Raw genomic sequence first — 25,261 nt, 5'->3', positions numbered from 1 at the left:
AGACAGTGTAGCATAAGTGTATCACCGATAGGAATCAACGCAATATACTTTATTTCAGACCTTAGCGAGGTCCAAATGTCAAACCTGGCCCGAAATTTGGGACTGTACCAAAACATTGTGCGGAGGAATGTACTTTATCTACAACTATCGCATAATCTATGAATTACGAAACCGATTTTGGCACGTAATGACAGTTATTACTATTGTCAATTGAATAATATTGACAATTCGGTGGAGTAATATTACTCAATCCTTACGTCAAAATGTAATGATATGCATTGTTTTGGCACGATGTTGTTATAACGATGACATTAGTTTTTACAAACATTACTAATTTGGTGAATTTTGTGAAGTCAGCTTCTATTTTCGTTTGTTTCGCGTACAAGATGAGTGATACGAATACTTCTGATGAAGACGAAATGCGTAGCTGTACACCTACCGGAATATTACAATTAGCCGCAAGCACAACAGAGAATCTGTTGCCTACGAAATCAAAAAAGAAGTATGATGCCGCATATAAGAATTTTATGGATTGGCAGTCAAGACAAAAAACGACTTTTTTCTCGGAAAATGTGTTAGTTGTGTATTTTGCTGAATTAGCTAAGAAGTACAAGTCTTCCTCACTATGGTCTTTCTACTCAATGCTTAAAAGTACCCTGAATATTCATCATAACAACCACCTCGAACATTACATGAAGTTGAAGACGTTTCTAAAACGCCATCGACCAAAAAAAGCCAAGACTTTTACACCGGAGGAACTGAATACATTTCTCAAAGAGGCACCAGATCATCCATTTCTTCTGACAAAGTAAGTGATCGAAATTGAAATTGTAAAATTTCTCAAGCCGTAATGTTTTTTATCGTTGACCTCTTATTAATGTCGATATTAATGAATCAGTTTGTCTGAAAAAGGATGCGTTAATGGGTGTCATCAACGCTCTCTTTTTCATTATGCAGCTCTTTTTGTAATTTTGACATTTTGACATATGCAACCAGAAATACACACAGAAATAAAACAAAAACTACGGCATTATTTTCAACTATGTTTCTATTTCTGAATATTTACAACGAAATTATTAATACTACAATTATTTAAGGTTAAAATTGGAAGAGTTATTGCGCTGTGAACATCATTCACTTGCACTTCATCGAATTGGTTTGAGGTTATGTTCAGTTCCACTGAAGAAGTGGTGTTTTCAGTTAAAGGAGTGGTCATTTCAGTTACAGGAGTCTGGTCCCTGAAAGAAGTGGAAGTTGAGGTGGAGGAAGTGGCTGTGTGTGTAGAAAATAACTGTTTTGAAATGTTTATTTTATTTTGGATCGAATCCTCGATGTAGCCCTCCGCAACTTTAGTTGATTTCCACCCCCCATGTCTTTTTATGGCCGCAAAATCAGCCCCTGAATCTGACAATATTGAGGCAGACGATCTGCGCAAGCAATGTCCGGTATAGAGTTGTGGTTGATCAAGTTTTAGAAATTGTGCAACTGTACATGGTAGTTTGGAAAATGTGTTAATGCCCACAGGGTTAGTGCTGCATTTATTGTTTCTGTAGTGTACAAAGAATCGTGTGTGTTTTGTATGCTTTGGTCTCAGTGTTACATATTTTCTGATTAATTTTAAGAATGAACTTTGATCGCTATCCACAATAGGGAGAATGCAAAAAATGTAACCTATATGTTTTTGTACCAAATTTTGTAGAATATTGTTCAAATAACGCAGTGGTGCAAAAATTTTTGAAAAATACATGACGGTTTTGGCAAAATTGGCTAAAGAAATTTAAATATTCAGGCGGGAGCTGAAACACTTTTTCATTGGTTTGACGTCACATCTCAGCTACGCGCTCCGCCTACTGATGGAATTCCGTATGCAGAATATTTGTTTAACACCAGCGTTGCAATTTTTGGTTGTTTTTGCAAAAGAATTTATACACAATGGAAACGGGATTTCAAAAAGCCGACACACAAAATTTGAGACACGTAGATGTGCAAATGATATGGGATTTTTTATCAAGAAATCCTAACTTTGCGGTGAAAGTGTCGCGGTAACTACATCTTTCTTTAACTTGATATGTCATTTTACAATGAATGGTTGGGTTTTTATTATCCAAGAGAAATACAATTATAATTATTATGTTGATGTTTCTTATTCAACCGGTATACTTTCAAACGTTTATTCACCTTTTTGCTTTGCATCATTCTCGGTCGGCGGGCGCATTTATCGCATTTACCGCATTTAACGATAATTTCTACGAATACACAATCAGATTTATTATTTCTTTCTCTCTCTTAACATCTTTGTAGAAAAAATATTTTTACATTTTGATCTATTCTGATTTGATTGAATTTTATTTATGTACCTACAATATAATAACCATCTATTATTTTCTATATTCTCTCCGTATTCGCAAGAAAATTTATAATTCAATAATTTGGTAGAAATTAAATAGGTGGTTTACTGTATTGGATTTTTTATAATCAGACCAAATTAATAACAATAACTGATCCAAAGCTTTTGTTGTTTTTTTAATTTTTAATTTCTATACAATCCACTATACAGTATGTGCCCGGATTGAGTTCACAAGAGAGAAAAAAAAAGTTATTTTACATTTTACAAAAAAATGACAATGGAATAACATTTTTGCTTAATTCAAAACAGATAAATCTGCAATTAAAATTTCAAAATTATTAGTTTGTACTCTTAAAATCAATTTTTTCATATTTTTATTTATTGAATTTTCTAATCGTAAGTACTTAATAGTAGGCTGTGAATTCAAAATATCAAATAGTGCATTAAAGATTAAACGAAAATTTACTCAATAATGGGTAAGTATTTAAAACTCGGATAATAAATGCAGTTGCATCCGATAAAATTCGAAACAGTCGAATTACGAGTTAGAATTATTGAACTATGTGCTGAAAGAGGTGTGGGTTAATCAAATATTGGTTTAAATTAAGGAATAAATTTTATTCTTTTGGCATTTGTTGCATAATTAAAAATAAAAAAGTTCTTTGTTAGTTTTTGGTTTTTACGATTTTAGAAACACATTCTGACAAGTTTTAATTTAAGCAAAAACTATTTATTCCGTGATTTATGCGTAAAATTAAAAATAAAGTTTTTTTTCCTTTTGCAAATTCAATCCGGGGACATACTAGATAGACTACTCTATAGAATAAAAGTCGCAACTAAATTGGTAAATTTCTTCGAATAGTTTTTTCGTTAGACCAAAGGATTTTTTTATTAAAACCCCCAACACTTCAAGTCTTTGAGAAAAGGTACAATTGGCAGTTGTTTCGGATATAACAAAAGTCTTCAGTTTAAGCAAAAAATTCATTGTTTTTAAGTTTGTATAAAGCACTTTAATAAATAAAGTCAGTGTATGTAGCATGTGGACTAGAGATAAAGTCAATCAAAAAATGTAATACCTGCATGTATCATGGGTAATAACATAATTAATTTCAATAAATTTAAAAGATTACACTTTATAGAAACATCAGACATCGAACATCTCGCGGCCGACAAGCATTTTTTTTCTTCTTATTGTCTTAAGGAACTGTTATAAATATTTTTTCGGGTGCATTAATACTAGCCCTTTTACATTCTGGCACAAAACACCTCTGTTTTGACCCCATTTTCAATTATAAAGATGGCAATCGAATTAGAGTAATACAAACGCACGGCTCTGCTAAGAGCGAAGCTGAGATGTGACGTCACGAAGCTAGCCTCGCTGATAGGTATGTTTTCCAATCTCGCTCGAATCGGACTTTTAAAAACGCTTAAAAAATTATAAACAATTTTTTTGCAATTTTTCTATTAGCAACATCATATTATACGACATGAAAACTATCGATTTTCATCAAAATTCAAAAATGTGCATTCTCCCCATTGTAAAAATTCTTTTCTCTTTTGTTTTTGTTCTTAATCCTGGGATGGTAATTAAAAATTTTGATTCTAGGTCTTCAACATTACTGGTTTGTAACTCCAGAAGTTCATGCTTTCTTAGCGCCCCTGCTATTCCAAAAATTAGTGCGACCTATAAAGTGGTTTGTTATTACAAATTTAAATTTAAACCCTTTGTTTACCTTTATCATTAAGAACAGATTGTTAGGAGCTTCTACAATGAATTGTAATATCTGTTCTTTTTCTAAAATTTTAGATTTTTTTGGTACATATCCTTCAGTCTGCCTTTTTATATACATTATCAATTTGTTAAAGTTTCCAATCTCAATATTGTTTTTTATCCGAAGAGTCGATTTTAACATCGAAAATTTTGGCCAAAGGCTCGCTATCAGACTTTTTTTGCAATTTCCGAAAAATATGCCAGGAAAACGGGCTCTATGTAGTTGGTTATATTTTGCTTGGTACACCAGTCACAAAATTCATTGTACAGTCTTTTCGTAAACATCCCGACTTTTACTCGGTAATAAACTTGAACATGCATCGTTTGCGCTTTGGACCACTGCAGCCGGTAGGGTATTATCACAATTTTCCAGGTCCATAATTACGACTTCAGCAACAACTTTTTCAAAATGGTGACACTTGTTGATAAAATTTGCATGTCATTTTTTTCAATGGTAACTATGTTTTTTTATCATAGTGAAACTCTTGCCCATTTTGTCACCCAAATAAAGGTATTGTGTGGTCAACGATAAAACGTTGTAATAAACTCGTTTGTTAATGGGCGATTAATGATCTCCACTATTAAAGACACTCACTCGCTTCGCTCGTTCGTGCTTTAAACAGTGTCGATCATTAATCGCCTTCATTAACAAACTAGTTTATTAAATAACTATTACAGGTAGCATTAATCATGGGTTTAATGGGAGCCTGCCGCACTAATGAATTGCATTCTATGAAAATTGAAGATATAAAAGATTACAATGGAGCTCTTATCGTCACTACACCTATCACTGAAACAAAGACGTCTAGATCGTTTACAGTTTCTGGTAAATTTTACGAAATTTGTAGAAAATATCTTGAAACTTGAAAATCCTGAACTTTATTCATTTCGTCGATCTTCGGCAACAATTTGTGTGAGCGGAGGTGGTGACATCATAGCCGCGAAAAATCTAGGGGGATGGAAATTAACCGCAGTTGCCGAAGGTTACATTGACGACAACATAAATAACAAGTTGGAACAAGGAAGAAAAATTGTGGAAGTAATTAACAAGAATAATTGCACCATACAAAGTGTTGATAACATTACTACTACAACTGCCACAGAAAGTGCTATCTATAATTGGACGGATAAACAAAATCCGCCTATTACTTTTAATACCTGCACTAATATAACTATTATTTATAATTACCATGGTCATAAAAATTAATAAAGCAGTAATAAATTCATATTGTTCTTGTCTTAAAAGTTGTAGATAAAGTATAGTATTCGACTCGCGTGTAATGGCTAGTACCCACTCAGATGATCTTCATCTTCATGGGTAATAGCCATCATTACACGCTCATTGAATAATATACTATTATACGGTCATTTTTATACACCAAAAGTTGGCGACTTTGACTGCGAACATTTTGTCAGCAACGTCATAATTTGTAAATATTGACAATTGGCTTTCATATTTATGGAAATTTGGAATTACTTTCAAAATTGAAATTATTTTGAAGTGTTGTGCAAAGAATTGGATTCCTTTCCTGTTTGTTGACACTGAAATGATGAAGTCTGTGACAAGCACTTTTAAAATTGAGACATATTGCTTAGAAGCAGTAATTAGAAGTGAAACACATGAAGAATTGATCAAATTTTTTTATGTGAATTCAGTGTAAAGTGTCCAGTTTGTATTTAGGTAAACTCTAACCTCAACTATACAAGTGTGTTAAATTAAAATTGAGTTATTTTAAAACGGTTAGTTTTCGTGGAATTTAGCTCTTTTCTTTCGATACTTTTCTTCAATTGTTCCACCTAGAGTTCTTCTTAGACTGTCTCATTTCAGATTTTGTCTCTTCCTTGTTATACTTTTTACAGCCCATAGATATTTCATTTTAACTGCTTGCAACTTGCTACTTCAATGCAAATTTAAGACCCAGCCATAAGTTAAAGACCGTCGTTTTTGTTTTCTTGCGAATGTATGTACACCTTTAGGGCACTCCCGATTCTGTCGTTTATTCCTTTATAATTTGTTCTTTTTTCTTGTATATTCACTCCCAAGTTTTTTATAGACTCTGTTTGTTCTATCCTCATACCATTATTTTGATACATATGGTTTTTGGGTCTTTTCCAATTGTCATCACTTTGTGTGTTACTCCCTAAGCTTCTCTTCTTAAATCTTAAATTTTTGCATATTTTTGTATCCCACATCTAGCGTCTTTATTCTTCCTTTTCTTTCTATACGTACGTTGTCCATTACCAGGGTAGAAAGCGTAGGACTTAAAACTCCTCCTTGCCGTAGCCCATCTCCTGTTAAGCTTTTTATAGCCCTATTTCTCTTGTATTTCTTTTTTCTTTATGCTTATCAACCAATTTCCAGACTTCACACTGAAGATTTCAAGTAGTTCAAGAGTGTGAAATGAAAATTGCGTCGTTTTCTTATGGTTAGTTTCCGTGGAATTATCTTAGATTGTTGTATAGTTCAAAAACTGCTTTTCTTTACTAAAGTTGCCACCTTTTCAACGTGTGCACCAAATAGACGAACAAAAAAACAGAATGTGGCCTGAAATTAAATTAATGGAATAATGTGTAAATTTGGCCCTGCGATCTACATACATATGAGCTTCTACTCCATTTTAGAGAAGTTAATCAACTAAAAAAATTAAGAGTTATAAAAATAATGCACCTTTACCTTGATTGAACGATTCGAAAGAAAATAGTGGAGGATATTTTACATTAAATAAATTTAAAAATTAAGTCATACGAACATAAAAATAAAGTATTTCTAGAACCAAATGGGATCCCATGATTTTTACGTCTGCAATTTTTCTTCATATTAACATCAAGTACTAAAATTCTTTTTATGGTCATATGTATAAAGGAATTTTAATAAGTTATTTAAATCACTTATCTTATAGTTTATACTGTTAGTTTGTGTGGCACTGACTTTGTAAAAGTAAGTGATTTTGCCAAATAAGAACTTTTAATATACTTCTTTTCAATTCGTAGCGAGGCCCCCATTTTAATGTCAACTAGTATACATGAGTGACCAGTATATTATTATGTTAGTAAAATGCATGAAAGTTGGTACTAATTGGGATGTTTTGAAGAAGAGGGGGATATCATGTCATACGTCAATTTGTCAAAATAGATTTGTTTACTCTAACCTACAAGCTTAAATTTTTAAACTTTTCTGGCTCTTAAAAAGTGCACTGTAAGTTGAAAGTCCGTATTAAAGTATTAAAACACTAAAAAGTAAGATACCGGCCATTTCTTTAACTGGACCGATGCGTAAGCTGCCATTGAAGACTTCGCAATGATAGGTTACGTCCAGTACAAAAAGGTACCCCAAACTTTTACAAAGGCAATTTGGGGCAAGATTATATCAAAATATATCAAAATTCTTCAATCCTTTAATTGAGTAAGCATTCCTGTTTCAAAAAACTCAGCGAGATTTTATTACTTCACTGTTAATAACCAACAAAGAAACCACTTATTTAAAAACCATCTCAATTTGTAAGACAATAACTTCATATTTTCGGCAGAATTCAACAGTTTTTGATATTATTCCAACGCGAAATGTAAATGTCTCATCAGTGTTTACAATTATGTCGTTCCTGTCAAAATGCTGTCATACATGTCGGCAACTTTTGGTGTTTAAAAATGTCCCCAAAAAGTACATTCCTCGACACAGTTTTTGGGTACAGTCCCAAATTTCGGGCCAGGTTCGACCTTTGGACCTCGCTAAGAACTGAAATCTAGTATACATCTACCAACATCAACAAATTTACAATCTTGAGAGCTATAACTTCATACTACAGAAGTCATAGCTATGTTACCTAACTCTAAGTAGATTCATCACTTTCCAATACACATGTAGAGTAAAAACGAATTTCAGCTTTTGTCATTTTTTCCATCTCCAACTAGCATTTCTTTCCATCTTGGCAGTCTTCTTCTTTAGGATCTTTGCCTGCTGCTAAAGCTACAACTTTTTCACATGTCTATTGATTTTACATTCCACAAATCTAACATACCCAAATTAAATGATTTATCTTCTCTTGATTTTTAAGTCTTTAGTTCCATATCAATTTCCGTGACTTGGACCATCCGCATAAAATTCATTTAAATAGTTTCCAGCTGTATTTCAATATAATACACCATATTTCAACTGACTCTGTGGTCCAAACTTCAACACATGCCCAAATTTTGGGACTGTACACGAAATTGTGTATAGGACTGTATCACCTAGTTACATTTTTACTTTTGTTGGGTTTGCTGTTAATATCTGAAATATTGACAAACACGTCAACCTGACAGAAACCAGAAATTATTTATGATTTTCCACAAATTCAAAGACTAATCGTCAATGTTGTTCGTTACATGAAGAGTTCTTCTTGTCTTAATATTGTGTGACTTTAGGTTAAGTGTAATGAAACCCCCAATGTAACAGCAAACGGGTTGTAGTTGAACCTAATCTAATCGTGTCAGTTTTTAACACTTTAAAGCCTGGAATAGGTTGGAGAGAATCTTGCGACACTTCTAACGCGAGTTCTTGCTTATGTGTTTACCCTGTTTGCAATAAATACTGTAAGTTTCTCTCGCGAGAATCTGGTGAGTTCTCGCTTTTGCAATTTCCCACAGACCCATAATTTGAAAGAACTTGAGCAAGATCAAAAATCCTTGTATACACTGGAGAGAAAATTGCTCGCGCGAGAACTTCCGCGAGTTCCAGAGAGTCAACTTGCAACGGTGGTTACATTAGGAACAGCACAGTCTGACAGAAACTCAGGCGAGATTTCTCGCAAGTCTATTTCAGCTTTTTGATAAGAAGATGCACTGGCTGCAAGTAATATTTATATTATGACTTGGCTCATTTAGATTTTCTAATTAAAACCCTTACGTTGGGATGTCAATAATTGCCGACCGTAAAACAAAAAGAATCTTCGAGATTTGAGATGTTGATAACGTCGTCTTTTCTTTTTTTCAAACTCATTCATTAGTTCCACTTGCTTTGTTTCTAAACTTACGAGCAATTATACGAATCCAAAACCGTCAACTCTCAGTAAAATTCGGAAAAGTGTTGTATTTACAATTTTTGTTTTTTAAGTCAAAGATCACGCATAGCACATAGTAGAACTTCTTTATTATTCACTTTGCTTCGAAGGGGACGTCAATCTTTTGCATTTCCAACAAATTCCTGATTTGATAAATTATTTCAATAATTGTCAACAAACTAATTTTGACAGCTCTCTTTAAATGATTACCAATTTTAAATAAAATCACTAGCTGTGCAGATACACTCTGCACTTACATACACCTGTCGCCGCCAAAATTGGGGCCACAGTTTCAGTTGAAATATGGTGTAGAAGGATGTTTTATTTTCAGCTGCTATGGGGAATGCTTCTGAGTCTGCTTTCAACAATAAATAAATTCAACAATAAATTTTCTTTGTTGAAATATGGCAGTAAATTTATACAACGAATCACAGATCAAAACAAAAAATGTTGTAAAGAGATCTTATGGAGTTTGGAAAAAAGTCAAAAATTAGCCAAGAATAACTAGAAACCGTCATTTAAATTTTGACAACATAACAATTTTTTGGTTAACTATCAATTTACTAACCCTAAGCTGAAATATTGTGAAAAAACATTTAAATTTTTACTTAGAAGTTAACTTCTAGCTCAAAATCTAAAAAAACATCACGTTTTATCAAGATTTAACGGCTGAATTGCAAGAAAACAGCAGATATCTTCGCGAAATCATCAAAATTCTTAGAGAAATCCGCTTATTTCGATGAAAAACTACGATTTCTCGCTGATTTTTGATGTTTTCTGGCTTGAATTCGCAAAGAAGAGCTCGAAATCTACAAAACCATCACTTTTTATCAATATTTAATGGCTGAATTGCAAGAAAACAGCAGATATCTGCACGAAATCCTCAAAATTCTTAGAGAAATCCGCTTTTTTTGATGAAAAACTACGTTTTCTCGCTGATTTTCGATGTTTTTTGGCTTGAATTCGCAGAAAAGGGCTCGAAATCTAAAAAAAAATTCACTTTTTATCAAGATTTAACGGCTGAATTGCAAGAAAACAGCAGATATCTGCACGAAATCATCAAAATTCTTAGAGAAATCCGCTTATTTCGATGAAAAACTACGATTTCTCGCTGATTTTTGATGTTTTCTGGCTTGAATTCGCAGAGAAAGGCTCGAAATCTACAAAAATATCACTTTTGATCAAGATTTAACGGCTGAATTGCAAGAAAACAACAATTTTTAACTGTTTGTAAGTTGGAAAAATCACCCATAGAGGATTTAAGCAAAATCAAGGATTAAAAATTTGCTTATAATGTTATTGACAGTTAATAGACCGCCACACTTCATTAAAAACAATTATGCTGCCGTTGGCGTTTTGATACAAGAAATCGTTCGATTGTTTTTTACCCACACTATCACATTGTATAAATGGCGGATGTCCTTTGATGATAACAAACATGTTTTTTAAATTTGTTTATTTATGTTTAAATTTCATACATCTTTTACTTAAGCTACTTTGACGTCGGTATTGGTCTGCAACCAAGACAGGAAGCTGGTTACTCTGGTGAACGCTGAAGGATACTCCGTATCACAGCCTATAACACCAAAAGAGGTGATACCAATAAGAGCATTATCGACCACCAATGGACCACCAGAATCGCCACTGCAGGTTCCAGCGTTGTTACCGCTAGTACATACAATGGAGTCTGGAAGATCGCCATAGATGGCTGAACAGTCCTCGTTGCTGATGACTGGTAGATCAACATAGTTGAGGACATCAGAAATCTGATTTCCATTGCCGTCGGTCAATCCCCAGCCACTAGCCCTAGCGGTGGAACCGGTGAAGTCATTTCCAGCAGCGGCGAGTTTGACAGGCTGGATGGCATCAGTAAGAGACACTCCACTGGGAAGACCAATGACGGCAATGTCGTTGATGATCAGGTCAGCGTCGTAATCCTTGTTGACGGTTATGTCAGTGCTGGTAATTTGAACTTGAGTGTCTTCAGAAGATTGTGGTTTGTGAGCTCCTAGAGTTACCAAGGCTTGAACGCCACTAGAAGTTTACCAATAATCACTTGTATTCCAACGGTGAAAAAAACTTACCCATCACCACAATGCCCAGCAGTAACAACGTAGTTTTCAGAGATTAGAGAACCACCGCAGTACCAACCTTCAGTCAAGGTATAGACTTCAAGGAAAGCTTGGAATGGAATTGAGTGAGGCTTAGCTTCATGACCATTGATAATTCTGGGGTTCAAACCATGGGGTGGGGGTGCGATGGGTGTTTTGTACAAGTTGCGGTAGCCCAACTTGGTCACCTGTGCAAAAAACAATTTATAAAAGTGAATTATGATTGGGATTTTGTTTTACCTTTGGTGCGGCGGACGCCAAGGCGATGAAAGCGATGATGATCAGTGCAGTTCTCATTTTGATTGAAGTTGGACTCGACGATTTGGTGTTTATATACCGTTTTGGGCACTTATGGTGATGTTCAAAAAGACATGACGGGGTACTTGAGATTAGAAGTGAGTAAGGGGAAGCACTATTGAAAGTACTTTATTGACAATTTGGATTTGCCAATTGAGATTTGAGTCGATATACGTCATAATCTCTGATTAGTTCTATCTTGACGAGAGAGACAGTGTAGTATAAACGTATCACCGATAGGAATCAATGCAATAGGTAGAGACGAAAATAAAAATGTTGTTCATGTTTTGTGTAACATACATAATTATGTTCAAATTTTTATATGAAAACCGGATTTATCACCATAAGTGGATTTAAATTTATTATTAGAGATTTTGATTTGTGATTTGAAATATTCAGCTGGTATTCCTGACTGTCAATCCTATATCAGTTTGAACTAATTTAATTTCAACATGTTTGATTTAGGACATAAAATATTTCTTATAGAGAATTTCTTTAAGAACGCCATAAAGTAGGAAAATGGAGAAAATTCACTGGCTGGGTGACAATTTCAAAAAGAATTTTTCTCGTTTTCTTGTCAGTTACACAGATTTTCTTTCCAGATTGGAATACTGAAACATGAAACATTGGAATTGACATTTTTCACAGATGATGGATGGTTTAATCTGTCCCGATATGTTAATAGCAAAATATGAGAATTTGGTCTTCGGAAAAATATAAATATGTGGAAAATTCACTTCATCCTTAAAAACTTGCTGCTTGGTTTTCCGTTTCCTGAAGACGAAGTTTTTGACCGAACAGTAAATGCTAAAAGGTATCAAAATAAATTTGCTACGTTCATTCTTTGAGAGTCTTCACGACGGCGAACTAATATATGGGAATTTTCAACAAGACAACGCCACTGTTTACACAGCAACAACAACAATGAATTCATAATATCGGTCAACTGACGGAAAAGGCATCATTTTGCCATATTAACAATAATTTTAATTGTCTAATCAGCAATAAGTAGTTCAATGATGCAGTGATAATTGTAAATAGGTTAATTTTATTGTTGAATAGTTGAAAAATGCAGTATCTCAAGACTCAGGTGGAAGATCAAGCAGATAAAATGATTCAGTATTTCCAGATCAGTGAGAGTAATTATGATGAAGCGTGGAAATCACTGACTGGTCGATTTGACAACAAGAGGATCATTGCATCAAAACTTATCTCAAACATCTTAGTTGTGCATTCGGTTCGTCCAAATTCAATTGAAGATTTGAAAATTGTCTACAACACCACATCTGAATGCCTGGGTGCTTTAAAAGCCTTGAAAGTTAATGTGACTCATCTATTGAAAATCCGCTAGAAATTCAGCCACTAGATAACCTGATGTCGTTCATCATGAAGAGGTTTCAAGCTCTGGAATCCCTTGGATAGAACACCTCTTCCAACATTTCACTGTAATTAATGTAATTTATCGCATCAGATTTATCAGTGTCCAAAGTTCAAATCATTGTCATTGTTTTTCAAAGATTTAACTATGCAAAGGAGTTAAAATTATGTCTAAATTGTCTTGGACATGATTCTTCTTCCAAATGTCCTTCAAATTATACATGCCATCTTTGCCACAAAAGTCATCATACGTTGCTGCATCGAGATTTTGCGCAAAATTCTTTTTCAAAAAACAACCACGTGTCAAAGTCATAACCTGACCAAGCCCAATGCATGGCAAAAGTCGCAAGATTCGCGAAAACCGTCTTCTTTCAATGTTTCCAATCACTTGGTTGAAATCGAGGGCACAGTTCTTCTAGCAACTGCACTTATCAAGGTCCAAAATTGTTCTAATTAATTGAACTTGGATTACAAGCGTCATTCATTACGGAAGAAGCGGCCAATTTGCTCAATTTACCTAAACAAAAAGCCTCAGCAGAAATTAGCGGAATTGGAGGAGAAAAAACAATGAATTGCAGATTCAAACTTGCCCTCACTTGCAAGCCAAGAGTTTTGAGTGAGTTTGTATTAACAACCGACCTACTTGTTCTTCCAAAATTGACTAGAAGTTTGCCTGATAAAACGGAAAAAACTGCATTTTCGCAGACTTGGTCCAACAGGCATCATGTTAGGCGCAAAAGACTCCAAAGAAATGATCTTTGAAGGTATCAAGATAACCGGCAAATTGTTAGGACAAAATACCGAATTTGGTTGGATTTTTTTGGCAACACTACTAATGTCAGCAGAAATTTAACATCGTTCCAATAGTTGCGCATTCAGACGAGTTACAACAAATTTTGTGAAAACTATCATTCGTGGTCGAGACGGAAAGTACACAGTCAAAATTCCCTTCGACTTTGAAGATGACAAAGACATAAGTTTAGGCAAATCTAAACCACGAGCAATGCCTAGATTTCAACAATTGGAAAAACGATTTGCCTAAAGTGATGAGCTCGCGTTTCACCACAAAGAATTTATGCGTGAATACCTAGAGTTGGGTCATATGAAACGCTTGGAAAAAAATGAGGAAAGTCAGGGGAAAAATTACATTTCTCATCAAGTCGTAATCTGAGATTCATCATTGACAACAAAACTCCCTGTAGTTCTTGACGCATCGAGCAAAACCACAAATTCCAGAAGTTTAAACGACAACTCAGTAATATCATTGTGAGATGGCGATTCCACAAATTAGCATTCACTGCAGAAAATAGAAATAGATATATAGAATATATAGAAAAAATATATAGACAGATAAAGATATCTGAAGATGACCAAGATTTTCATAGAATTCTTTGGAGATTTTTGTCAAAAGATGCAGTCAGGGAGTACAAACTGACTACAAGTCTGCGCCCTATTTGGCAATCAAAGCATTGCACATACTGCGCATGATTTTATGATGCCTTCAAGCCAGAAAACCGCAAAAATCAGCGAGAAATCGTCGTTTTGCATCAAAATAAGCGGATTTCACTAAGAAATCTGATGAATTCGTGCAGATTTCTGCGTTTTCTTGCAATTCAGCCGTTGAATCTTGATAAAAATTGGTGATTTTGTAGATTTCGAGCTCTTATTTGCAAATCCAAGCCAGAAATCGGCGAGAATCAGCGAAAAATCGTCGTTTAGCATCGAAATAAGGGGATTTTTCTAATAATTTTGATGATTTCGTGCAGATTTCATCTGTTTTCTCGCGATTCAGCCGTTGGATCTTGATGAAAATTGTTGATTTTGTAGATTTCGAGTTCTTATTGGCAAATCCTAGCCAGAAAACAGCGAAAATCAGCAACAAATCGTCGTTTTGCATCAAATTAAGCGGATTTCACTAAGAAATTTGATGAATTCGTGCAGATTTCTGGTGTTTTCTTGCAATTCAGCCGTTAAATCGTGATAAAAAGTGATGGTTTTGTAGATTTCGAGCTCTTCTTTGCGAATTCAAGCCAGAAAACAGCGAAAATCAGCGAGAAATCGTCGTTTAGCATCGAAATAAACGGATTATTCTAAAAATTTTGATGATTTTGTGCAGATTTCTGCTGTTTTCTGGTTATTCAGCCGTTGAATCTTGATAAAAATTGGCGACTTTGTGGATTTTGAGCTCTTTGCAAATCCAAGCCAGTAAACGGCAACAATCAGCGTGAAAAATCATGAAAAAGACAATTTCTTAAATGCTTCTGAAGTCACTTTGCGAGACTTTTATGTTGACGACTTGTTAAGTGGTGCAAATAACGAAGATGAAACAATTCAACTTCAACAAGAATTAATTAATTTGCATCTGCGCATTTTAATTTAAGAAAATCGTCCAGCAATAGCGTTAAGCTCATTGAATCGCTTCCAGACAAACTTCAAGACAGCAGTTTAATGGAAATCAGCCAAGACGGCATAAAGAAGACTTTTGGCATCGGACGGGCCAATTAAATTACGCGCAAGCAAAGGTCGGGTCATTGCGATATTTATCTGCTTCTCTACCAAGGCAATACATATTGAGATGGTCAATGACATGACATCAGAAGCATTTTTAGCAGCTCTTCGGCCCATGTCTGCACCTCTACATTGGTTGGAACGAATTCACTCATCAAAGAAGCTACAGGAATTCAGGATGAATCAACGACAATGGTCATACATTGGCATTTCATTCCTCCATCCTCACCCCACTTTGGCGGCTTGTGGGAAGCAGGGGTGAAATCAACAAAATTTCATCTAAAGAGAGTAATAGGCGACCCTACTCTAACCTACGAAGAGCTCGCCACATTCTGTAGTCAGGTCAGATCAGGAAGAGAGCTACTTTTACCCCATACAATTATTCCAGAAGAAATTGATCATTTTGCCATATTAACAATAATTTTAATTGACTAATTGTCTAATCAGCAATAATTAGCTCAATGATGTAGTAATAATTGTAAATAGGTTAATTTCATTGTAGAATAGTGTTAAAATAACATTCATCGAGATTGTCTCATTCATCTACCGTCTACCCTTATACTTCCTCAAACACAGAGATAGAAATTCTAATGTAATAGGCGGCATGAGTTATTGAGTTGTAAAGTTATTGTAAAAATAGAATCGAATTTTAAAAAAAGTATGTTTCTGTACTCTTCTGGAACAACAAATTACAACAGTCGGAGTGCCTGAAGTGGAAATTTGTTTGGCCTTACCATTAAAACTGAAAACAGTTATAGAATTTTAAAAAGTGTCTCAACATTACAAATTTCTAAATATTTTTCATATAGGCCCACCATTTTGTAAATTTAAGTTAAATAGTTGGTAGACTTGCCAGAAGTGGTTAACCTTCAAAATTCTATAGCTTTGTCAGTAAAATTTACAGAGGCAAAACGAAGATTCAGAATCGGGAGGTAATTTTATTTTTATTAGAATAGGAAAATTGACATAAAAACATATTTTGAACCAGGAGTTACATAGTTACAAGGTTAGAAACAATAGTTCTCTGTAAGTTTTTTACCTTAATTCATAGTGCTAAGGTGAGGTTTCAATATAACTTATTAACTTGATTGTATGAGTCATTATTTTGAAAAATGATCTTATAGGTTACTAGAAAACACTTGCAGGAACAAATAGAGTTAATAATTTATTAATTTTTGAATGTAATATGAGGGTGTAATTGGATTTCGCTGCTAAATCTTATGAGTCAAAATTTGATTAGAAAAGTAAACGGTTAAATTAGTTTTTTGAATGAAAGAAAGAGTTGTTAATTCAATGAAAAATTGTTCAAAAAGGCTTTTTTATAAAGTCAAAGTTATTATGGTTTCGTTGCCATCTTAGGCTGCAACAAATTTTTATCTAGTGACTTTAGATTTTGTACTTTATTTAGCAGGAAAACGATTGTTAAAGTTTATAACTTCTCGGGCTATTCAAACTTTCTCTTTTATAGTGCTTTATGATGACTTTATTCTCCGGGTTTTTATGGCCTAATTTTTATGTCGGCTATAATTTTGCAAAGTGAATTCTCCATTGTGTCACGGGGTGTTTATTTAACTGAATTGAGTTGCCAGAAAACAAGGAAAATATGAACCGTAATTGAAATTGATAACCAAAGTTTAATTGTTAAATTTGGACTTTGTTCAAATGAAAATGAAGTAGGGGAAGAGCACTATTTGACAAGAGGTCCTAGACTCCTCGCACTTGTCAATTTTTCAATATGACGATAATAATAATTTGAATATTTTGTTTGCGCGGGTTAAATACGTTTATTTACTATAAAATTTGAATTATTAGTAAGTAAATCATATTTAATGTTTGTTTTATAGTAAAAATCAATAAGAAATAATAATCTGGCTAATGAACACCAATTTTTCTGTCCGAAACAAGGTATGCTAAATCCCTAATATTGGATACTTTGGTGCCTCAATATTCGATATCCAAAATTAAGTACCAATGTATTTGAATGTTATACAAGCTGTTCATAAATGTTTCTAGCATAGAGGGTGATTATGCATTGTCAAAGAAATTTGCCGCTCATTATAAAGGTGGGTATAGATTTTTCAACTGACATTTGTAGTTAACCTCAATCAATTTCAGAAGAAAACTGTTCTAGTTGTAGTTTGAAACCTGAAAATCAAAAATTTGAACACAAAAACGTATCTGAAACTGATGTCCAATATTAGGAATCCTTTTTTTAGAACTTCAGATTTATGACAAAATACATATTTCCGAATAAAATAAAAATCGGGTATTTTTTTGTAATTTAAACATATAAATCGTAAAGTAAACATTTCAATCTCGATATAAATAATAATTTAATTGATTCAATTTAAAAGCAAGAATTTTTAATATATTTGTTTTTAAAAATATCCAGAATTCAATACTCTTTTCCTACTTACTAAAATGATTTAAATATTTTTCTAAGAGAATAATAAAAGTTGAAACAGAAATAAGTAGCATTTACTAGAAAAACTTATGAACTCATAGAGGATTTAAGCAAAATGTTAATATTAATGACGTCAAGGATTAAAGATTTGCTTATAATGTTATTAACACTATCGCATTGTAAAAATGACAATCGACTTTTGATGATAACAAACATTTTTTTAAATTTGTTTATTTATATTTAAATTTCATACATCTTTTACTTAAGCTACTTTGACGTCGGTATTGCTCTGCAACCAAGACAGGAAGCTGGTTACTCTGGTGAACGCTGAAGGATACTCCGTATCACAGCCTATAACACCAAAAGAGGTGATACCAATAAGAGCATTATCGACCACCAATGGACCACCAGAATCGCCACTGCAGGTTCCAGCGTTGTTACCGCTAGTACATACGATGGAGTCTGGAAGATCGCCATAGATGGCTGAACAGTCCTTGTTGCTGATGACTGGTAGATCAACATAGTTGAGGACATCAGAAATCTGATTTCCGTTGCCGTCAGTCAATCCCCAGCCACTAGCCCTAGCGGTGGAACCGGTGAAGTCATTTCCAGCAGCGGCGAGTTTGACAGGCTGGATGGCATCAGTAAGAGACACTCCACTGGGAAGACCAATGACGGCAATGTCGTTGATGATCAGGTCAGCGTCGTAATCCTTGTTGACGGTAATGTCAGTGCTGGTAATTTGAACTTGAGTGTCTTCAGCAGATTGTGGTTTGTGAGCTCCTAGAGTTACCAAGGCTTGAACGCCACTAGAAGTTTACCAATAATCACTTGTATTCCAACGGTGAAAAAAACTTACCCATCACCACAATGCCCAGCAGTAACAACGTAGTTTTCAGAGATTAGAGAACCACCGCAGTACCAACCTTCAGTCAAGGCATAGACTTCAAGGAAAGCTTGGAATGGAATTGAGTGAGGCTTAGCTTCATGACCATTGATAATTCTAGGGTTCAAACCATGGGGTGGGGGTGCGATGGGTGTTTTGTACAGGTTGCGGTAGCCCAACTTGGTCACCTGTGCAAAAAAACAATTTAGAAAAGTGAATTATGATTGGGATTTTGTTTTACCTTTGGTGCGGCGGACGCCAAGGCGATGAAAGCGATGATGATCAGTGCAGTTCTCATTTTGATTGAAGTTGGACTCGACGGTTTGGGGTTTATATACCGTTTTGGGCACTTGAGATAAGAAGTGAGCAAGGAAGCACGAGTTGAGCAAAATTTGACAATAACAAGTGGTCTAGACTCATTATAATGGAAGATAAGAATCAAAGGTGACACAATTTTCGCACGTGTGGCACAATTTTTTCAAATTTGGCTCAAAATTTACACATAATAAACACGTCCTTATTATATTTCTATAAATACTTTCTGTCTCATTATTATCTGCAATCTTCAACTTGAAAGCATAAAATGAAAGAAGCATGTTCAGGGTAGGATTCAGTTTATTGCTTCTTGTAAATCAACTAAAGCTGTAGCAAACCGTATGTATTCGGTACTGAGTAACGGGTGCGTCATCTAGTACCGAGTAACGAAATGTTACTCACAAATGCATTTCGTTACTCGCATTTTTCGTTACTGTATGTTTTACGCATGTGCGCGCATATTCGGTGAATTGAAAAATGTACGTTACAAAGAATGATGTTTGATAATTAAGTAAAGTATAATTTGAAAATAATAGAGTTAGTTAAACGTGCGAAGTCATACAGTACGCGTACGCAATATGACTCGATTCGTTGCTCTAACATAACATGGCTTGTTATAAGGTATCAAAAGTAACGAGTAACGGAACGATACGATAGTAACGAGTACTAACTGTTATAGTAACGAATACATACGGGTACGCTTGTTTTCGTTACTTTTACACCACTAAAATCAACAGTGAATATGGCTAGTTTTCTAAATACAGCCCTGGAGAAAAGTAGCCGCAAAGCCAAAACGTGCCAACTTTACGCAGTAAATAAATAAATATTCTTGTGATTGTTCTAGTCATCTTCTCATTATTGCCAACAAAATTAAATGTGGCTACTGATCTACCGAGTGTACTATATTTAGCTCATCGTTTTTGTATGCAGTATCGTCTGCAATTTGTAACTCTTGAAGAAAAGATGACAAATTTTGAAAAAAAAAAATGTACTGGAGAAGTGGCAAGTCATTGCTAAAGTGGAATGGCCTTCTGATTGCTAATCTTAAGTACGATTTGCTCCGTCAGGTTTCGATTCAGAAATATTCTTGAATAGTATATTATAATACAAGTTTATAAGCAAGCCTTTAAAACACGCACGACGAGTTTAAGAGCACGACGCATCAGTGTTTTAAAGGCGCTTATTAAAGAGTGTTATACACTATTTTTTATTATACCTATCCATTTACAATCCTTTAGGAACACGCTTTTGGGTGTTTTAATAGTATTATGATGCAGGTATAATAAAAATAGTAGATTAAAGAACGTGTTTTATAATGGCCAATTTGGTGCACGAGTTCCCGGTGTATTGTATGGGACGAGTGCACCAATGCCATTATAAAACAAGTCCTTTATATTATTTTTTCACCCTTTTTTAATAAAAAATTTAAATTTTCCAATTCAAAGAGTTTTCGTGTTACACGATTGGTAATGGTTTTGTAACCACGACTTGCCACTTGATTTTCAAACTCAATTTAAAATTGTTACGTTAATTTCTGTCATTTGTCGTTTTCCTATCAGCTTAGAAGGACGGGCTGATACTTCGTTTCAACGCCCTTACCGATGTCTAGGTGAGCGCTAGGCATCGTAGCGTTAAGCTCACGTTCCTTCGTCTTTTCGTTAATTCCTTCGTTTCGTTAGTCATCGTCATCGTTCTTTCTTTCTTTCTTGTGCTCGTCTTCGTTTCGCTTCTAACCTGTAATTCGAACTTAGTCTTTTTTTATTAGTTTCTCATACCATTGTGCTGATCAACTCGCTAGTAACAGTTTCGTGGAAATAGTTAGTACCTTCCATTGTTTACATCGACTTAACCTCATTCGAATAACAGCTTTCTTTTGACAGATCGGAGGTACTGCAGTTGGTACTATGCGCGCGAGATTCGAACGGTTAGGTTTTTCTTCATAGATTTTCTTCGCGCACTATTTCTATTGGCTCTCTTAGTTTTTCGTCTTTTCGTCGTCTTCCGGGAGCCATGTTAGTCGTCTAGCAGTTGTGCCCATGACGAGTGTGGTGTTGAACACATAAAATCGAAATCGTTCACCATCCAGCGTGGTGTTCGTCGTTCTGCCCCATCGTTAGTCGTTTTCAAAGGTTGGGGATAGAAATCTTTTTGTGCACCACGTTGCCTGCGACACCCTCGTCAGCTTAAGCCGGAAAAACCCTTTACAAAGGTAATTAGCTACCCTTTTCGTATTTTCGTTCCACGTGGGCCATCCTCTAATTTATCTGCCCCACGTAGGGTTTTTCTTCCCGGTTATCAACCCAGTCTTTTGCCTTCGCCGACATCTTCGCGACGTTTTAACCATCGACTCCAGGCTCCAGGTCCAGTTCTACACCATATTTCAATTGAATCTGTGGTCCAAAGTCTAACACACGATCAATTTTTGGGACTGTACGTCAAATTTATGTATTCGATTGTACAGTGCAAGGGTATTTTTACGATTGCATGTTGGTATGGATATTGTTGACACTGACAGCAAATCTACAGCTGACAGCTGTCAAAGCTCTCAAAGCTAGTGGTCAAAACAATGAGTGTTTGCAACTTTCTATGAACTTAACCAGTCAGTTAGTAAAGTGGTATTGTTTTTCGTTTCATTGTGCTTAAAATTTAAGGATTTGATCCTTATTCCAGAATAAAATCATTAACAAAGTGGAGGCTTTTATTAATTTTAATAATGTGGGTATAATTGTGCTGCTTTTTAGAATCATTAACACTCACAAATAAAAAGATGCAGTTTAGTACAAACAAGTAAGGTTGTATCCAAGTAAGGAGTTCCCCCCATCTTTTGTTTTGAATCAATCATGGTCCACACAGTTCTAGCAGGTTCGATCATCGTAACCAGGATGGTTTTGTGTACTTAGAAAGTCGTTCCTCGCAGCTATAGTGTCCACTGTCTCATTTTGGTTTCCATCTAGCCAATTGAAATCACTTGTCGTGCAGTTTCCCCACCTTGTTTAAGTAGAAAACTAAATAAAATGAACTATGTTACCAATCATTTCAAGGGAAATGTCCTAATGCAAACTTGTACCTACCATGATTGTGTTTTTCTTTAAATGTCCAAGAAAAATGCATAGCAGAACACAAGTTGTCAGTTCATGACTTGTTAGGTTAAGATCACACAAAACAAATATGACTCCCCCACCACTCTAAACGAATTGCCAACATCAGCTAATTACCCTAAACTCTATAATACACTCTGCACTTATATACACCTGTCGCCACAAAAATTGGGGCCACAGTTTCAGTTGAAATACCGTGTAAAGGGTACCGCAAAAACCCACAGCAGAGTTCCACCAGCCTGCAAATCGAACATCGTCGCCAAGAACTAAACCAGCAAGGCTTAGTCCCTTTTTGTAATTTAACTAACATTTTAATCTAGCAATTTACGGTTAATTTTACGGTTTCATCTTAGTATCATCTCACTTTCGTCTTAATTTAGTATCACTTCAATTTAATTTTAACTCAGTATCATTTCATTTTAGTCTTAACTTAGTATAATTTCACTTTTGTAACTTTTTCATTTTGTTATTAAACGCTTAAAGTAAAGAGCTTCCAGTTTCTCTCTTTACTGCTGTTGTAGAAACTGGTGGCGCCCATTGTAGTTGCGTCTACTGAACCCAGCCCGTCTCCACAGCATAGGAATACAATTTTCTCTCTATGCTGTGCCGTCTCCCTGAGCTTAGCCGCACCAGTTTGTTGAGTTTCACTATCACAACCTAACCTCACATCTATTATTTTTAGGTACATACATTGTTGGCCGCAAAGGACAATTCAATTATATTGATACAATTTATTAAACACGAATCATCAAATCCGTAATGTGAAATTGACCAAGAACTTGACAGGAAACAGGTGACAGCCAGACTAATTAGTTCTGCCAACTCTTTAAAAATAAAATTTCCCACTTTAAGTTCTCTTAACGTCTGTTTTTTTTAAAAACCACCAACACCGCAGTTTTCCCCTGCATTATAACCGGCAACGTTGCCTAGGGAGATTTTTGGTGAGAAAATAGTTGTCAAATTTTTGACATTTCTGAAAATTAGGCAGTGTTTTCGTTAAAAACGTTTCTTTTACAGCCTGTTGGATTGCAAATCAAAGGATTTAATAGTGAAAACTCGGCACAGCCTGAAAGGCCGTTTTGTGTAAATTGTCAATTAGGCAGCTAAAGTGAGAGATTGGGAGATTTCGACAGTTGACATATAGTTTGGTAGCAAATTATGATGCAAAATACACTAAATTCCTACGCGAAATGGGTTGACAGGGTTGTCAGTAACTGGGGTGTGTTCATAAAGTGAGACGTCTGTTGGAGCGCGTGACGTCAGAGTGATGGGATTAACACAGATTCGCCAGAATGTTGTTACGTTTATGAACGGTTTCTTTGATTATTTAAATGTTCGACAAACTGGTACATCACCTACATACAAAACGCAATTTTTGCGAAAATTTATGACTAAAACTATGCCAAATTTCCAATATCGATATCTCGCTTATTTTTTAGAGTAAACTTAAGTTACTCCTCATTTATTTTGAATACCGCATTTCAAGGTCATAATTTGTGACAGTTGTGGAGCTTTACGACAAATTTAAGAGGATTTATGTATTGAAAACAATCACGAACAGGTCTTTGGGTGTTGCAGTACTCGTTTATGTTCAATTCAATGGATAAATCTTCTCAAATTTGCCGTAGAGCTCCACAATTTTCACAAATTATGATCTTGAAATGCGGTATTCAAAGTAAATGAGGAGTATTTACATCATTGTACGTAGAATTTTACGCAGATTCCAAATCTGGGATTTAAATTTAGATCCGACAACAGATAACTGAGTTATGGCCGATCAAATTTCGGAAAGTTGGTTTTCATTTTTCCAAATTTTTCGTAATTTTTTAAATATCTAATAGTTAAATATCTCGGAAACTATTTGAGATATTGAGATGTGGTTTGTGCCATTCTTTTTCCCGGCTCATTTTAGAAAATGTTAGAAAATGTTCTCAAAAGCCCAAACTTCAATAGTCGATTTTTCGCGAAAAAAAATCCGACTCAAACGATGAAAATTTTTAATTTTTTTTATTTTTGGCCATAATTCGTAAACTATTTGTCCGATGGATTTCAAATTGGGCCAGTGGATAGATTTTAAGCTTCTCTTTCGACTGATGTATAATTCAAAGCTATTAAACGTCGTTTTCACTTTAAAAACTTTGATTCAAAATCACCCGAAAATGACGTCTTCAATACAGTTTTTGGCCAATGCCTCGTTTATTTATTAAGCAATCTCAACAAATCTGAGCTCATTTTACGCAGAATATCACGCTGAATTCAAAAACATTTGAAGGTCCAAAACAATTCGTGTTCGATTTCACGGAAATTATTTCAGATATTGAGATGCGGTTTGCGCCATCATTTTTCTCGCGATTTTTTACATAAGAAAAAGTTTTTTGATTTTTCTACAGTCGAAGTTTGCAAATTTCCGCAAAAATTCACGACATATAAAACTATACGAAATTTCTGATATACATAGATTCCTCCCTAATTTTTTAGAGTTAAGTTAAGTTATAAATCAGTGTACGCAGAATTTTCCGCAGATTTCAAATCTGGGATTTAAATTCAGATCCGACAACAAATAACTGAGGTATGGCCGATCAAAGTTTCGGAAAGTTGATTTTCATTTATCCTCATTTTTTCTAATTTTTAAAAAATGTATTTTTCTTAAACAAAAAATTGAAGCACAATTTTCAACGGGGTGCGGTGACCTGTTTTCAGGTTCTAAGAGGTGCGGCTTACTTTAAAGGTTAAGAAACAATTATTTATGGCAACAAACATTTGACGTGCATTTGAAATCCAAGTCATTGTGCATGCGGAGCGTTTTTTATCGGGTTTCTGAGTCCGGCGATTTTCGAGCACTCTGTGCGTTCTTAGCGTGGTATTTATGAACGCTCAAAGTCGAGTGACAGAAAGCATTGCGTATCTTTATGAACGCTTTTGTGTCACATTTTACACAGAGTGATTTTTATGAACGCAGCCCTAAGGTTATTTTGTCATTTTAAATTTCGCGCGTATGCTACACTTTTTATTGCGTAGATATAGTGACTTTTGTGTCATTCAAATTCTCACTGTACGAACTATAACCTATTTGATTTTATCACCAAAAAGTCACCATCGACGATGTTGCCG

At 34.8% G+C, this 25,261-nt stretch overlaps 2 protein-coding genes across 2 annotated transcripts; both read right to left on the bottom strand.

Annotated features, from left to right (window-relative positions):
* Positions 1-10,593: 10,593 nt before the first annotated feature.
* On the bottom strand, positions 10,594-11,615 carry LOC148167705 (brachyurin-like). The gene is made up of 3 exons (XM_088045297.1): positions 11,506-11,615; positions 11,239-11,453; positions 10,594-11,188 (listed from the first exon to the last, which is right to left on the bottom strand). The coding sequence occupies exons 1-3, from the start codon at positions 11,560-11,562 to the stop codon at positions 10,642-10,644; spliced, it is 819 nt and encodes a 272-aa protein (XP_087901423.1). The 5' UTR covers positions 11,563-11,615; the 3' UTR covers positions 10,594-10,641.
* Positions 11,616-17,907: 6,292 nt separating this feature from the next.
* LOC148167704 (brachyurin-like) lies at positions 17,908-19,066 on the bottom strand. The gene is made up of 3 exons (XM_088045337.1): positions 18,979-19,066; positions 18,711-18,925; positions 17,908-18,660 (listed from the first exon to the last, which is right to left on the bottom strand). The coding sequence occupies exons 1-3, from the start codon at positions 19,033-19,035 to the stop codon at positions 18,114-18,116; spliced, it is 819 nt and encodes a 272-aa protein (XP_087901463.1). The 5' UTR covers positions 19,036-19,066; the 3' UTR covers positions 17,908-18,113.
* Positions 19,067-25,261: the final 6,195 nt, after the last annotated feature.

The sequence above is a fragment of the Gnatocerus cornutus genome, chromosome 9 (assembly GCF_029298725.1).
Source record: "Gnatocerus cornutus isolate USDA-ARS CGAHR chromosome 9, icGnaCorn1.1, whole genome shotgun sequence".
NCBI lineage: Eukaryota > Metazoa > Arthropoda > Insecta > Coleoptera > Tenebrionidae > Gnatocerus > Gnatocerus cornutus.
The sequence above is the reverse complement of the archived record's forward strand: the minus strand, read 5'-3'. Positions and strand labels throughout refer to the sequence as shown.